The sequence below is a fragment of the Mobula birostris genome, chromosome X (genome assembly GCF_030028105.1).
Source record: "Mobula birostris isolate sMobBir1 chromosome X, sMobBir1.hap1, whole genome shotgun sequence".
In the NCBI taxonomy this organism is placed as follows: Eukaryota; Metazoa; Chordata; class Chondrichthyes; order Myliobatiformes; family Myliobatidae; genus Mobula; species Mobula birostris.
This window is the reverse complement of record NC_092402.1, coordinates 52,384,118-52,399,675: the sequence shown is the minus strand read 5'-3', so window position 1 is coordinate 52,399,675 and position 15,558 is coordinate 52,384,118. Positions and strand designations below refer to the sequence as shown.

The following is a 15,558-nucleotide window of genomic DNA, read 5'->3' as shown; positions in this document are numbered from 1 at the left end:
TTGCATCAGACAGAAGATACAAAAGCCTGAAAGCACACACCACCAGGCTGAAGGACAGCTTCTACCCGACTGTTATCAGTCTATTGTTCAGTTCCCTAGTACAATAAGGTGGACTCTTGACCTCATGGCCTACCTCATTATGTCCTTGCACCTTACTGTCTCCCTGCACTGTACTTTCTTTGTAACTGACACTTTATTTTACATTCTGTTATTGCTTTCCTTGTTCTACCTTGATGCACTGTTGCAATGAAATGATCTAGATGGATGGCATGCAAAATAATACACGGGAGCTAGGAATAAAAAGCTGGCCGCACCAAGCCACAGAGAGCCCGAGGAGATGTGACCGACACCAGCAGCACCTCTGCTGGCGGGATGATGGTACTGTGCCATGACATTTACATAGCCAGGTCACATAACAAAATAGGGGCAAAGAAAATAGAGGTGGAAAGACTAAAGAAACAAATGGAAGAGTTACCACACTGGATAGGGAGCTAGAACAGGTAGGATGGCCCTACTATAGTTTGATGAGTTTACTTGGATTGGAGGCTGTTGATTAGTGGTGTGCTGCAGGGACCAGAATAGGGACCCTTGTAATTTGTTATTTATATAAATGATTTGTTTGTGAATGCACAATATGAATACATTTGTGAATATCACAAAATGAGGAGGTTTTGTTGATAGCAAAGAAGGTTATCATAGATTACAAAGGGGCCTTGATCAATTAGGAAATTGGACCGAGGAGTGGCAAATGGATTTCAGTACAGATATGTGTAAGATAATGCATTTTGGAAAGTCAAACCAGTCTGGGACTTGTACTACAAATGATAGGGCTCTAGGGAGTGTGGTGAAACAGAGGAAGCAGGGGTACATGTGCATAGTTTGTTGAAAGTGGCATCACAGGTAGACAGGGAGGTGAAGAAGGCACTTGGCATGCTGGCCTTCATCAGTCAGGGCATTGAGTTATAGCAATTGTACAAGATGTTGGTGAGGCAGCTCTTGGAGTATTGTGTACCCTGTTACAGGAAAGATGGGGTTAAACTGGAAGGTGTGCAGAGATGTACAAGATTATTACCAGGGCTAGAGGGCTTGAGTTATAGGGAGAGATTGGCCAGGCTAGGTTTGCATTCCTTGGGATGTAGCAGAATGAGTAACATACAGATAAGTTACAGGAACATATACAGTAAAGTCTTTTCCCCAGGGTAGGGGGCCATAGGTTTAGGGTGAGAGGTGAAAGATTTGAAAGGAACCTCAGGGGCACCTTTTTTATGCGGAGGATGGCCAGTACACAAACTGCCAGAGGAAGTGGTTGAGGTAGACACAATAGTATTTAAGTGTTTAAGAAGCACTTGGATAGGGACTCAGAGGGGCTCAGAGGGATACAGGCTGAACAGATGAAATTGGAACACTGTGGTCAGCATGGACTAATTGGGCTGAAGGGTCCATATCCGTGCTGTATTGTTCTATGATTCTATGACACTGTCAAATCCTATTATAAATACAGGTGTAGAACTCAAAGGTGAAGCAAAGATTGAAGAGTTTCACATTGGAATGGGGAGCAATATACTGGCTGCAGCGCCACCATTGCTGGGATGGTGGAACTGCGCTGTGACATTCACATAGGCAGGATTACATGTTAATGGTGACTGTGGGAGATTGGCAGATGGACAATACACACCTCCTTGGAAAAAAGACAAGAAAAGAGCGAACTATTGAAGCGGATTCCTAGAGACAAGATTTACAAGCATTTGGAGAGGCATAGTCTGATTAGGGACAGTCAGCATGGTTTTGTGAGGAGCAGGTCGTGCTTCATGAGCCTGATTGAATTCTTTGTGGAATTGACAAAACAATTTGATGAAGGTGGAGAGTGGATGTGGTGAACATGGATTTTAGTAAGGCATTTGACACAGTTCCCCATGGTAGGTGAGCCAGGGCTTTTCTCGTGGGAACAAAGAGGATGAGAAGTGACTTGAAAGAGGTGTACAAGACGGTAAGAGGCATAGATCAAATGGACAGCCAGAGACTTTTTCCCAGGGCGGCAATGGCTGATACCGGGGGCATCATCTTACACTGATTGGAGGGAAGTATAAGGGGGATGTCAGAGGTAGGTATTTTGCACACAGAGAATGGTGGGTGTGTGGACTGATCTGTCAGGGGTGGCAGTAGAGGCAAATACATTAGGAACTAGGCACATGGATGAAAGAAAAATGGAGGGCTATGTAGGAGGGAAAGGTTAGATTGACGGAGTAGGTTAAAATGTCCATATCCCTCCAGCCCCTGCACATCCGTGTGTTTCACAGTCTCAAGCATTTCTTTTGTATCTGCTTCGCAGTGTATTCCAGGCACCCACCACACCGTGTAAACAAACTTTCCCCCTCACACCTTAAGTGAATGACCTCTACTATTAGACATTACAACTTTGGGGAAAAAGATACCGGCTCTCTACTTCTTCTATGCCTCTCATAATCTTATAAATGTCTATTAGCTCTCCACTCAGCCTCCAGAGAAAACAACCAGAGTGTGTCTGACTTTCAAAGGATCACAACATCCAATCAGGATTCACATTGACTCCACTTGGGTAGGACCTGGAAGTTCTTTCTCAGCTGAGATTTGGAAGAACCCTCCAAGTGTTACTCGGGTAGGGCAGGGTGAAGCAGCATGCTTGAGTTCTCCCCATTCTGAGGCAGGGCATGCAAGTGGGCAGGCCTGAACAGATGAGAGATGTACCCAAAGCAGCATATGAGGGGTAGTGAAGGTGACGGGGTGGGTGCTACATCAGGTCGGGAGCAGGGTGCCAATTTTGGGCATCAACTGGACTCTCCAACCCACCTGTTGGCATTATGAGATGGAGGAGCTTCCGGTAGGATGCTGAGATATTGGTGTGGTGGACAAGGACAGTGGAGTAGGTGGGGTGGGAGGGAGTGTGTACAAATTGGAAGTTATGACTGCATTGTCCTGAGGTCGGAGCTCCTCGACTGTAATGAGACCCACTCTGGAAGAGTCAGCACCTGCCCAGCGTTCAGCAAGCTTCCTCCATGGTGCCTCACAAAGGCAAATGAGCTGACTGTTATTGGGTTGATGTGGGAGGGGCGGTGAGGAGTGAACACTGTGGGAGGGTGGTGAGGAGGGAGTGCTGCGCTGAGGGAGGGGTTGGCGAAGCGGTAATGGCGCATCACGAGAGGGATGCCCTGGTTTCTCTGGAAGAGCTGGGTGCCTGGTCTGGGTTGTGCCAGGGACTCTTTGGGGAAGCTCAGGCATAGTGACTTGGGTGTAATGGGTGACTGATGACTGCTCCATGCCATTCTGACACAAGTGCCGTGCAGTCCCACAGCCGGAGGAGGGTGGCAAGGAATGTAGTGAAGAGGTGCAAGGTGGGGGTTAAATGGGTGGTGGGAAGAGAGAGGTACCTCATCGTGCCAGATCATCACCTGCAGCCATTGGGACAGGAGGGAGGCAGGCGGGAGCAATAAACAGAGAGAGAGAAGTTGGGAGGGACCATTCAAAGACAGAGCAGAAGAAACAAAATGGCCACAACATTTCCAACCCCCAAGCAACACTCCTGACCACACTGCGGAGCTAGAGTGACTCAGGAATTCTCCCCATGAAGGCTTGTGGGTGTGGGAGAGGAAAGTCGGGGGTGCTTGGTGAGAGGCAGCAGGGAAGAGGTGGGTCAGGGACACAGGGGAGCCCCTTGACTGCTCCTTCATTCAGCATGGCTATGGTTGATCCTCTCCTCACCCCCCCCAATGCTTCTGTGCCTCGAGATCCACCTCCCTCCTCCTCAGGTGGCATCGGTGACTGGGCCTCCAGAGCCCTGTCTGGTGGTGAATGTCCCAGTTTCACCACATACCTCCCTTAGAATAGTTAAGGAAATATAGGGATTCCAGAGCCCGGGACACACTCAGTAGAAAGAGAGGAAGCAGAGAGCAGAAGACATGGCCAGCTTGGAAAAGTGAGTGCAGTTCCAGTTGCCCTGCTAGAGGAAGGATGTCATTAAGCTGTGAGGGTGCAGAAAAGGTCTATGAGGATGTTACCAGGACTGGAGGGATTGGATTATAAGGAGTGGCTGGATAGGGTGGGAGTATTTTCTCCACTGCATATACTATCTTGAGGTTTATTTTCTTGCAGAAAAATAATGAAATACAGTGGAATTTATGAAAGCTATACATAAACGAACACTGACAAACTACCAATGCTCAAAAGATCTTAGAGTAGGTTAAAAGGTCAGTACAACACCATGGGCCAAAGGGCCTGTACTCTGCTGTAGTGTTCTATGCTCTATAAGACAATTTGTGCAATAAAAAATGAAAACATGAATTACAAAGAGTCCGTGAGTCTGCATGTTGTGGAATCAGTTCAGAGTTGTGGTGAGTGAAGATGTTCACAATGGTTCAGGAGTCTGATGGTTGTAGGGTCAGAACTGTTCCTGAACCTGGTAGTGTGGGACCTGAGGCTCCTGTACCTCCTGCCCTGATGGCAGCAGTGAGAAGAGAGCATAGCCTGGACGGTGGGGGTCCTTGATGACTGGTGCTGCTTTCTTGTGCCAGTGCTCCATGTAAATGTGCTCAGTGGTGGGGAGAGAATTGCCTACGATGGACTGGGCTGTATCCACTACTGTCTGTAGGGTCCCCCAGTCCTGAGTATTAGTGTTTCCATACCAGGCCATGATGCAACCAGTCAGGATACTCTCCACTGTGCATCTATAGAATTCTGTCAAAGTTTCAGATGACGTGCTGAACGTATGCACATTTCTAAGGAAGTTGAGGCACTGTTGTGCCTTTTTTGTGAAGTCACTGATGTACTGTCCCAGGACAGATCCTCTGGTTTAATAACGCCAAGGAATTTAAAGTTACTGATTTTCTGCAAATCTGATCTGATCTCCTGATGAGGACTGGCTCATGGATTCTGACTTACTCTTCCTGTAGTTGATCATTAACTCTTTGGTTTCACTGACGTTGAGTGAGAGGTTGTTATGGCACCACACAGCCGGGTTTTCAATCTCCCTCCTAGGTATGTATGCCCATGGCCATAAACTTGGAATCTCAGGAATTCTCTACCCCTGGGGATGGTGGAAGGTATTAAATAGGAGAGGGATAAATGTTTGGTGGTTAGAGGGAGGACTGAAGGCTGTGGGGAAGAAGGGATGGGGTGATCAGCCACCATCATGTTGCTCAACGTGGAGTCTTGAGGAGCCGAGTGGCTGACTCCTGCTCCTGTTTTTGTGTCTGTAGGCCGTCCGAGGCCTGTATTGCCCTCTGGTTGGAGCATACTTAGAGCAACGTGTCCACTTCTAGTCCCTGCGTTACAGATAGGATCGAGAAGCAGGGGGCATTTGCGAGGCTGTCCACATCGGGAGAGGGGGAACAGAACAGGGGTCGGGAAGAGGATACCCAAACCCATTGGTCATGAGTTGATCAACCTTCAACAACTTAACTGCACGATCTCTTATCTCTACTTATGACCCCACCTCCTCCTCCTCCTCCCACTGTACCTCCCAAACAGACCCTCTCCCCCCCCCCACCCACCAGTCCTCTGACCGACCCTCCCCACCCGACCCCTGAGCTCTACCTGTTTGTGAACCTTTGTAAGCTGATCCAGGTTGTTCTCAAGAAAGGATATCTTCTGTTTCTGTGAGACGCACCCACCGCTGTCGTCTGCTTCCAGCTCAGTGTTCTGGGGGGATGGGGGGAATGGAGATGTCTGCTGCTCAGGCAGTGGTGACAGGAATCGGGAGGGTGGGGTAGGCAGAGAGAAGGATCTCTGCTGCATCCCTCCCTCCCACAGCGCTCCCTCCTCACTAGCCCACCCTTCTTGCTCTCCCTGCTGGAAAGCTCCCTCCTCACCGCCCCTCCTGCAGTGCAGTGCTCCTTCCACACCACCCCTCCTGAGGGGCTTCCTCCTTGCTGCCCCTCCCACAGCGTGGCACTCCCTCCTCACCACCCACCTGATAGTGCCCAGCTCCCTTCTCACCACCCCCTCCCACAGTTATTTTGCCATTTGCCCTTCCAGCATTCCCTCCGGAATCCCCCCTCCTGTCAGATTTGAATCCACTGTACTCTTAGGTAGCAAATCCCAGATGCCAGACATTTCTCACCCTCACCAATTCCCTCTCCCCCTTTCCATGTTCATACCGTCTTGTCACCTGGGATTGGGAGCAATTTACCCCATTCTTAGACAGTAAGGAAGTAGCAAAGACCAGAGGGGAGGGTGGTGAGAGCTAAAAACAAGGATGTTTACACACACACACTTCCCCTCAAACCTGCCTGCCCCTCTACTGGATAAGCTCCCAGCTGGTCTGTCTGTAACCCCGAGCACTGTGGCCCGCCATCACTTACTTTCCTGACACGTGTGGTGAGGTCTTGAACAAAAAGTTTTCGTAGGTTATGCAGAGTTTGAAGTTCTCGTGCCTGAGGAGAGAGGAACAGAGTGTATCATCAGAAAGGTAGGGTGGTTGTGGGCAGTGGACCTTATGAGGACTTCATGGTTTCTGAGGGGGTTGTGTACCCAGGAGCAAATTACAGATTGTTTCAACAGCCAAAGTGATTACAGCTTTTGATTTATGACACTTTTCACTGTTTTCTCTCACCCCTCCCACATGACACTCCCTCCTCACCACCCCTCCCACAGCTCGGCTCTCCCTCCTCACCACCCACAGCGCGGTGCACCCTCCTCACCATCCCTCCCACAGCATGGCACTCGCTCCCTCCCTCAGTGCAACTCTTCCTCCACCGTCCCTTCCACATCACAGTGCTCCCTCCTCACCACCCCTCCCACAGCGCAAAACTCCCTCCTCACTGCCCCCTCCACAGCGTGGTGCCACCCCTCCCACAGCACAATGCACCCTCCTCATCACCCCTCCCACAGCACGGTGCTCCCTCCTCACCGCCCCTCCCACAGCACGGCGCTCCCTCCTCACCGCCCCTCCCATAGCATGACGCTCCCTCCTCACCACCCCTCCCACAGCACGGCGCTCCCTCCTCACCGCCCGTCCCACAGCACAGTGTTCTCTCCTCACTGCCCCTCCTTTGACCCTGAACTGCATACCCCCCCGCTGTGACTACTCACCACAGTCTCTTCAAGTCCCTTAAGATCCTGCCTGGACTGCTCGTGTTTCTCGTGGAGAAATCTGCAGGGGTGGGGGTGGTGGAAATAATGGGAGATGCTGAGAGACACCCGCTCTCGCTGCCACCCCCCCCCCAAACAAACCTCTTTAAATCATTCCCCCCTCGACCTGTGGCACAATGTGACTGACCGACTGCAATAATATTCACTTGGCCGTTGCTTGCGATGGAGTCATCGAGCACTGCCACACAGATAATGGCTTTCTGGCTGTGCCAGCCTGGTTTTCTGCCTAGTCCTATCTATCTGAAGCCAGACCATAGCTCTCCACACCATCACTCTCCCATACTCCAGAGAATAAAGTCCTAACCCATTCAACCTTTTCCTAAAACTCAAGTATACGAGTTTTGGAAACATCCTTGTAAATTTTTCTCCGTACACTTTCAATATTATTGACATTTTTCCTGTAGGTAGGTGACCAGAACTTCACACAGCACTCCAAATTAGGCCTCACCATCGTCTTATACAATTTCAACATAACGTCCCATCTTCTGTACTCAATATTTTGATTTATGAAGATCAAAATGCCAGATGTTCTTGTGTGATGCCACTTTCAAGAGTGTGTCAGTCATTGGGACAGACTGGATAAGGTGGATTTGCTATCCTTAGAGCTAAGGAGATGGAGGGGCTACATGACAGGAGTATAGAAAATTACCCTATAGATAGTGTACCTATCCAAACTTCTTTTAAACATGGAAAACAAAATTACATCCACCTCTTGTGCTGGCAGCTCATTCCACGCTCTCAATACTCTCTGACTGAAGAGGTTTGGATGGGTACATGGATGGGAGGTCTATGATCTGGGTGCAGGTCAATGGAACTAGGCAGATTAAATGGTTTGGCACAGACTAGATGAGCCAAAAGGGCTGTTTCTGTGCTGAAGTTTTCAATGAATTCCATCCCAGGCAACTCCTGGTGAATCTCCTCTGCACTGCAGTCATGTCCTCCCTGTAGTGACTTACATTGTACAAAATAATCCCCTTCAAATCCCCTTGAAAATTCCTACCTCTTACCTTAAATCTATATCCTCTTGTTCTTCTCCTCATGTTCCCCTTAAACATTTCACCTTTCACCCTTATCCTCTAGTGGAAAAAGTCTGTGTGCATTTATCTGTCTACCTATGTATATTCCTAACAATTTTGTCTATCAAATCTCCCCTCAATCTTCTACTTCGAGGTAATAAAATTCTAACCTATTCCACCTTTCCCTATAACTCAGGTCCTCCTCGAAACATACTTGTAAATTTTCTGTGCACTCTTTCAACCTTGTTTACATCTTTCCTGTAGGTTGGTAACCAAAACCGCACACAATACTCCAAATTAGGCCTCACCAACCTCTTATACAACTTCAACATAACATCCCATCTTCTGTACACAATACATTGATTTATGAAGGCCAATGTGCCAAAAGCTCTCTTTACGACCCAGTCTACCTGCGACACAATTTTCAAGGAATTATGTATCTGTATTCCCAGATCCCTTTGTTCTACCACATTCCTTAGTGCCCTGCTGTTCACTGTATAAGACCGACCCTGGTTGATCCTACCAAACTGCAAAACCTTGCACTTGTCTACATTAAATTCCATCTGCTATTTTTCAGTCTGTTTTTCCAGCTGGTCTAGATCTTGCTGTAAGCGATGATAATCTTCCTCGCTATAAGCTACACCCTCAATCTTGGTGTCATCTGCAAATTTGCTGATCCAGTTTACCACATTATCATCCAGTTCATTGATATAGATGACAAACAACAATGGACCCAGCACTGATCCCTGTGGTACTCCACTAGTCACAGGACTCCAGTCAGAGAGGCAACCATCTACTACCACCCTCTGGCTTCTCCCACAAAGCCAATGTATAGTCCAATTTGCTACCTCATCTTGAACGCTGAACGACTGATCCTTCTTGATCAGCCTCCTATGTAGGATCTTGTCAAATGCCTTGCTAAAGTCCATGTAGACAACATCCACTGCCTTGCCTTCATCAACTTTCTTGGTAACCTCCTTGAAGAACTCTACAAAATTGGTTAGACATGGCCTACCATGTATGAAGACATGTTGACCATCCTTAATCAGTCCATGTCTATCCAAATACTTATATATCCTCCAATCCTCTGGCACCTCACCCATGGCAAAAGACATTTTAAATATTTCTGCTAGCACCCCTGCAATTTCTACACTAGCCCCCCGCAGGATCCAAGGGAACACCTTGTCAGGCCCTGGGGATTTATCCACACTAATTTGCCTCAAGACAGCAAACTCCTCCTCCTCTGTGATCTGTATAGGGTCCGTGACCTCACTGCTGCTTCGCCTCACAGCTACGGACTTTGTGTCCATCTCCCGAGTAAATACAGATGCAAACAATTCATTTAAGATCTCCCCCCGTCTCTTTTGGCTCCACACATGGATTACCTTTCCATGTAAGTCATTGGGAGAGACTGGATAGGCTGGGTTTGCTTTCCTTAAAGTTGAGGAGGCTGAAGGGGTACAAGGGGTACAAAATTATGAGCGGTATAGATAGGGTAGATAGGAGGAACCTTCTTTCACCAGCAGGGGTGTCTAGAACAAGAGGCATAGATTTAAGGTGGGGAAATTGAGGGGATCTGAGGGGTAATTTCTCGACACAATGTAATTGCTCTAGGAAGGATGTGACAGTACTGGGAAAGGGTGCAGAGGACATTCACCAGGATGTTCCTTGGGAGCGGAGCATTTCAGCTATGAGGCTGGGTCAGTTCGCTCTGGAGCGGAGGGGGTTGAGGGGGGACCTGATAGTTGTGTACACAATTATGAAGGGCATAGAGAAACACCACTTATGAACAAAAAAGGAGCATCTTACTGGAACCAGCTACTCACTGACCAGCCCACCTTTAGGAAACACAAAAGTAGGCCCAACACACTGATGCCATCACGAAGAAGGCACACTAGTGGTTCTACTTCGTTAGGAGTTTGAGGAGATTTGGTGGATCACCAAAGACTCAAGCAAATTTCTGCAGATGTACAGTGGAGACCATTCTGACTGGGTGCATCACCGCCTGGTGTGGAGGCTCCAATGCCAAGTATCACAAGAGACTGCAGATGGTTGTAAACTCAGCCACATCCATCACAGGGACAAACCTCCCCAACACCGAGGACATTAGCAAGAGGCAGTGCCTCAAAGAGGCCCCATCCATCATGAAGGACCTCCACCTCATTATTCCTGTATTTTTTGCACTAGTGGAAGTTTTAGAGGAGAACTGCAGAGGAGATTTGCCAGGATGCTGTCTGGTTTAGACAGCATGTCTTATGAGGATAGGTTGAGTGAGCTGGGGCTTTTCTCTCTGGAGCACAGGAGGATGAGAGGTGATTTGATAGAGGTGTACAAGATAACGGGACAGCCAAAGACTCTTTCGCGGGGCAGAAGTGGCTAATACAAGGAGGCGTTTTTTTAAGGTGATTGGAGGAAAGTTTGAGGGGGGTGATATCAGGGAAGAGTTTTTTTTACACAGAGAATGGTGTGTCTATGGAGTGCCCTGCAAAGGGAGGTAGGGGAGGCAGATGCTACAGGGACCTCTAAGAAACTCTTAGATAGGCACGTGGATGATTGAAAAATGGAGGGCTCTGTAGGTGGGAAGGGTTAAATTGATCTTAAGGTAGGTTAAAAGGAAGGTGGAGGAAGGAGGGGAGGTGAGGTGTGAGTGGGGAAGGGGAGGGGTAAGAGCTGAGGGAACAGGGGAGGAAACAAGGAAGGTGGAAGGAAGGAGATGGGGGAAGCAGAGGGGGGTGAGGGGGTGAGGGGGTGAGGGGAGAAGGGTGGAGATGGGGGGAGATGGGGGGAGGGGGGAGGGGGGAGGGGGAAGGGAAGGAGTTTGGAGTTCCAGCTGAAAGAGGAGAAAGATAAACAGAGTTCATATGTTCTGCCTTGACCTGAAACATGAAGTGATTCTGCATGGATGCTGCCCAACCGGCTGAGAGATTTGAGTGTTTTCAGGTTTGAAGGTACGGTGCGGCCGGGAAGTGTTGACCTGCACTTACGTAAGCTCCTGAATTGTTTTGCTTTTTTCCTGCTGCTCACTTTTCAACTTCTCGAAATCGTCACGCAGTTTCTCAAGCTCCAAGTTCAGCTGCTGGTTCAGGCTGGACAGGAATCTTGGGGTCAGTCATAGCGTCCAGGCTCATCTGAGGACTCCCTCCTCAACACCCCCTCTCGCAGCATGGTACCCCTCCTCACCACCCCTCCCACAGCGTGGAGCTTCCTCCTGACCACCCCTCCCTCAGTGTGACGCTCCCTCCTCACCGCCCCTCCCACAGCGTGGAGCTTCCTCCTGACCACCCCTCCCTCAGCGTGACGTTCCCTCCTCACCGCTCCTCCCACAGTGTGACGCTCCCTCCTCACAGCCCCTCCCACAGTGTGACACTCCCTCCTCACCGCCCCTCCCACAGCATGGAGCTTCCTCCTGACCACCCCTCCCTCAGCGTGATGCTCCCTCCTCACAGCCCCTCCCACAGTGTGACACTCCCTCCTCACCGCCCCTCCCACAGCATGGAGCTTCCTCCTGACCACCCCTCCCTCAGCGTGATGCTCCCTCCTCACCGCCCCTCCCACAGTGTGACGCTCCCTCCTCACCACTCCTCGCTCAGCATGACACTCCCTCACTGCCCCTCGCTCAGCGTGACACTCCCTCACCTCCCCTCCCACAGCGTGATGCTCCCTCCTCACTGCCCCTCACACGTGACGCTCCCTCCTCACCGCCTCTCCCTCAGTGTGACGCTCCCTCAACGCCCCTCGCTCAGCATGACACTCCCTCGCTGCCCCTCGCTCAGCGTGACATTCCCTCACCTCCCCTCGCTCAGCGTGACACTCCCTCCTCACCTCCCCTCACTCAGCGTGACACTCCCTCCTCACCACCCCTCCCACAGTGTGACGCTCCCTCCTCACCGCCCCTCGCTCAGTGTGACACTCCCTCACCTCCCCTCGCTCAGCGTGACACTCCCTCCTCACCACCCCTCCCTCAACGTGACACTCCCTCCTCAATGCCCCTCCCACAGCAGGGTGCTCCCTCCTCACTGCCCCTCCCACAGCGGGGTGCTCCCTCCTCACTGCCCCTTCTGCGAGCTTACTCTTTCAACTCATCTATCGTCTTCTGCTTTTCTGCAATCTCATCACGCAGATGAGCCAGCTGCTTCTGGTGTGTGTCACGATGGCTCTCCATCTGCTTCTCCAGGGTACTCTGTCGAGGAACAGGTGAGGGTGTCAAGCATCAGAAGGTGAAATATGGAGAGGAAAAGCTTCAAAGGAACTTGGGCCAAACATAGGCAAATGGGATGAGGACATAATCATTATCTGTGATTATATGAGCTAGTTTGGAATGACATCATTATACGTGACACCATTATTAACAGGGGTCCTTGTGTTTGGGGCTGGTGGCCAGCTTCGATCGCATTGAGTAAGTGTGTTGGCTTTCAGGCATACACAGCCTCCTCCTGCCCCTGCCTACTCACCTTCACACCTTCCTCTTCTCCTGATCTCCCGTCCTCCACCTCTTCCTCCATTTTGTTCACCATATCTGCAGGGGAGGGTAAATTGTGGTTAAATCAGAAGCAATTGCAGGCTCGCTGTGTCACCTCTCCCACCACGGTCACAGGGACAGACGATGTGCAGATACTCTCTCACCAGTTACACAGGGACAGGGACTGGGGTGGGGGGGTTACCTTGTGTCTGCAGCTTGGACACCTCCTCATTGAGAGCATCGTAAGCTTCCTCCAGGTGTCGCTTCTTCAGCTCCACATTCTGAGTGTACTCTGTCAGTGAGTGGATCTTGGCCTCGTGCTGAAAAATTGGAATTTGAATTGGTTTATTGCTATCACGTGTACTGAGAAACAGTGAAAAGCTCGTCTTACACACTGTTCATTCAGATCAGATCATTACACAGTGTATTGAGGTAGAACAAGGGAAAACAATAACAGAATGCAGAACAGAGTGTCACAGTTACAGAGAAAGTGCAGTGCAGGTAAATGATAAGGTGCAGAAGGGCCATGAGGAGGTAGAGTGAAGTCAGGAGTCCACCTTAGTGTACAAGAGATCTGTACCTCCTGTCCTATAGACTAGAGTCTGATATCAGCAGGGTAGAAGCTGTCCTTTTGCCTGGTGGTGTGTGCTTTCAGGCTTTTATATCTTTTGCCCGATTGGGGGAGAAGAGAGAATGTCCAGAGTGGGTGGGGTCTTTGATTATGTCGGCTGCTTTACCGAGTGTAGACTGAGTCCACAGAGGGGAGGCTAAATTTATACAGTATACAGAAATTATTGTGTATAACTTACACCCAGTGGCTACTACATTAGGTACAGGATTGGAACCCAGTGTGGTCTTCTGCTGCTGTAGAGAAGGGTTGAGAGGATAACCAGAATGGAAGAGAAAAGAAGGGGGAGGGAGGGGGGAGAGAAATTACCGGAGGTTTGAGAAATTGATATTTATGTCACCAAGTTGGAGGCTACCCAGATGGAATATAAGGGTATTGCTCCTCCAACCGAGAGTGACCTCATCATGGCATTAGAAAAACTTCTGCACAACATCATGGGCCAAAGGGCCAGTTCCTGTGCTGTACGATTCTGTGTTCCACTCCAAGTATGGTCTCACCAACACCCTGTACCCTGGTAATGGTACTTCCCCATTTCCAAATCAAAACTCCCATGGAAGCACTAATCTCCACACTTCGGAAGCTGCAGAGAAGCCAAATGCAGCAGATGCTTTTGATAGTGCAGGTGCTCAGAAAATCAGGCAGAGAGAATCAGGGCCAATGTACCATCACACAGTCCCAGGGCCAGACACAGAGTGAATCTCCCTCCACACTGTCCCATTACACACTCCCAGGGTCAGACACAGAGTGAATCTCCCTCCACAATGTCCCATCACACACTCCCAGGGTCAGACACAGAGTGAATCTCCCTCCACAATGTCCCATCACACACTCCCAGGGTCAGACACAGAGTGAATCTCCCTCCCCCCTGTGCTGGCTAGACTCCTCTGCCCTCCACAGTCAGTACCTGTGAGATGAGGAGTTGGCAGGCAGACAGCTCTCGAGTGTTCTCTTCCATTTTCTTGTTGCACTCACTCTGGTTGTTCTCCAGTTGGTTACATCGCTTCAAGAGCATCTTCACTTCAGATTTCACCTTGCTGATGTAGAGTCGCGTCACAGTGAACTCCTCTTCAATGGCACCACTGAACTCCACGGGCTAGACAAGGGACAGGAGACAGTAAGAACTTTGTGTTGCTCCCAATCACTGTTTACATTGGATCAGTGGAGTGTGTCTGTATTTACAGGAGGTCCTGGACCATGTGTCGGTATTTACAGTGGTTCCTGGGCACAGTGCTAGTACGTTTGTATTTACAGGGGGTCCCGAGGTGTGTGACAGTATTTACAGGGGGGCCCAGTGAATGTGTGAGTGTTTGCAGGGGGTCCTGGGGAGTGTGTCGGTATTTACAGGGGATCCTGGGGAGTGTGTCATTATTTACAGGTGGTCCCAAGAAGTGGATCTCTATTTACAGGGAGTCCCCAGGAGTGTGTCAGTATTTACAGGGAGTCCTGGGATGGGGAGTGTGTTGTCATTTACAGGGGGTCCCGGGAGTGTGATGGTATTTACAGGTTGTCCTGGGCAGTGGGTCAGTATTTAAGGGTGTGTGTGTGTGTTGGTATTTACAGGGTCCCCTGGCAGAGTGTCATTATTTACAAGTGGTCCCGGGAAGTATGCCGGTATTTACAGAGGGTCCTGGAGAGCGTGTAAGTTTTTATAGGGGTCCCGAGGGAATGAGTCATGCTTTTCTGGTAAGATGGCGGTTCATTCGAACGCAGCCGCCTCTCAAAAGGGGTGGCCGGTGCTGGGCTGGGAGAAGGAGAAGCCAGTGGATGGGCCAGAGAAGAAGAAGCCAGTAGTCGGCTGGGAGAAGGAGAAGCCGGTGCACAGGCTGGAGAAGTTTCGGAAGAGCTGACCTGGTTGCAGACCCTGTTGCTGCCTGCTACTCGAAGAAATCGGAGTTAGTGCACAAAAGCAGCGTGCAGTGTAACTGTGAGCGACTGTCCTGGACATTTCTCTTGTGATCGCAAGACCCTGTTGGACCTTGGTAATGTGAGATGCTGCAGGCCTGATTCCCTTGTTTGGCGGTGAGACAGGCGACGAGGTAGCAGTGTGGCCTTGGTTGTAGCGAGGACAAGGCCTCAAGCAGGCTGGCCTGCTGCTGCAGACCAGGTGAGACGACACTGAAGGCGGCGTAGCGTCAAGTCTGTGCTCGGTAGGGAGCTGGCCTCTCCCATCAGTGCTGCCCTCCACTGTTCAATCGGTGGAATGACAGGCAGAACTGCCAGGAGCTGTACCAGCAGATTGCATGTCACTCACGGACTTGAACTATACATTGTGCTTTCTTGCATAACGACATGAGTTTGTTTTCCTCTTTCACTATTTTGAATGTATGTTGTGC

The 15,558-nt window shown here is 50.0% G+C and overlaps 1 protein-coding gene across 1 annotated transcript in view; it reads right to left on the bottom strand.

The window, feature by feature from the left end:
• LOC140191744 (kinesin heavy chain-like) overlaps positions 1-15,558 on the bottom strand; it is an 89,050-nt gene that overhangs the window by 12,051 nt on the left and 61,441 nt on the right. Inside the window, exons 16-23 of the mRNA XM_072249443.1 lie at positions 14,130-14,318; positions 12,800-12,917; positions 12,590-12,654; positions 12,209-12,318; positions 11,123-11,224; positions 7,063-7,123; positions 6,333-6,404; positions 5,566-5,670 (exon numbers count right to left, since the gene is read on the bottom strand). Of these exons, the coding sequence (XP_072105544.1) occupies positions 5,566-5,670; positions 6,333-6,404; positions 7,063-7,123; positions 11,123-11,224; positions 12,209-12,318; positions 12,590-12,654; positions 12,800-12,917; positions 14,130-14,318 (822 nt within the window). The remainder of the gene's footprint in view (positions 1-5,565; positions 5,671-6,332; positions 6,405-7,062; positions 7,124-11,122; positions 11,225-12,208; positions 12,319-12,589; positions 12,655-12,799; positions 12,918-14,129; positions 14,319-15,558) is intronic.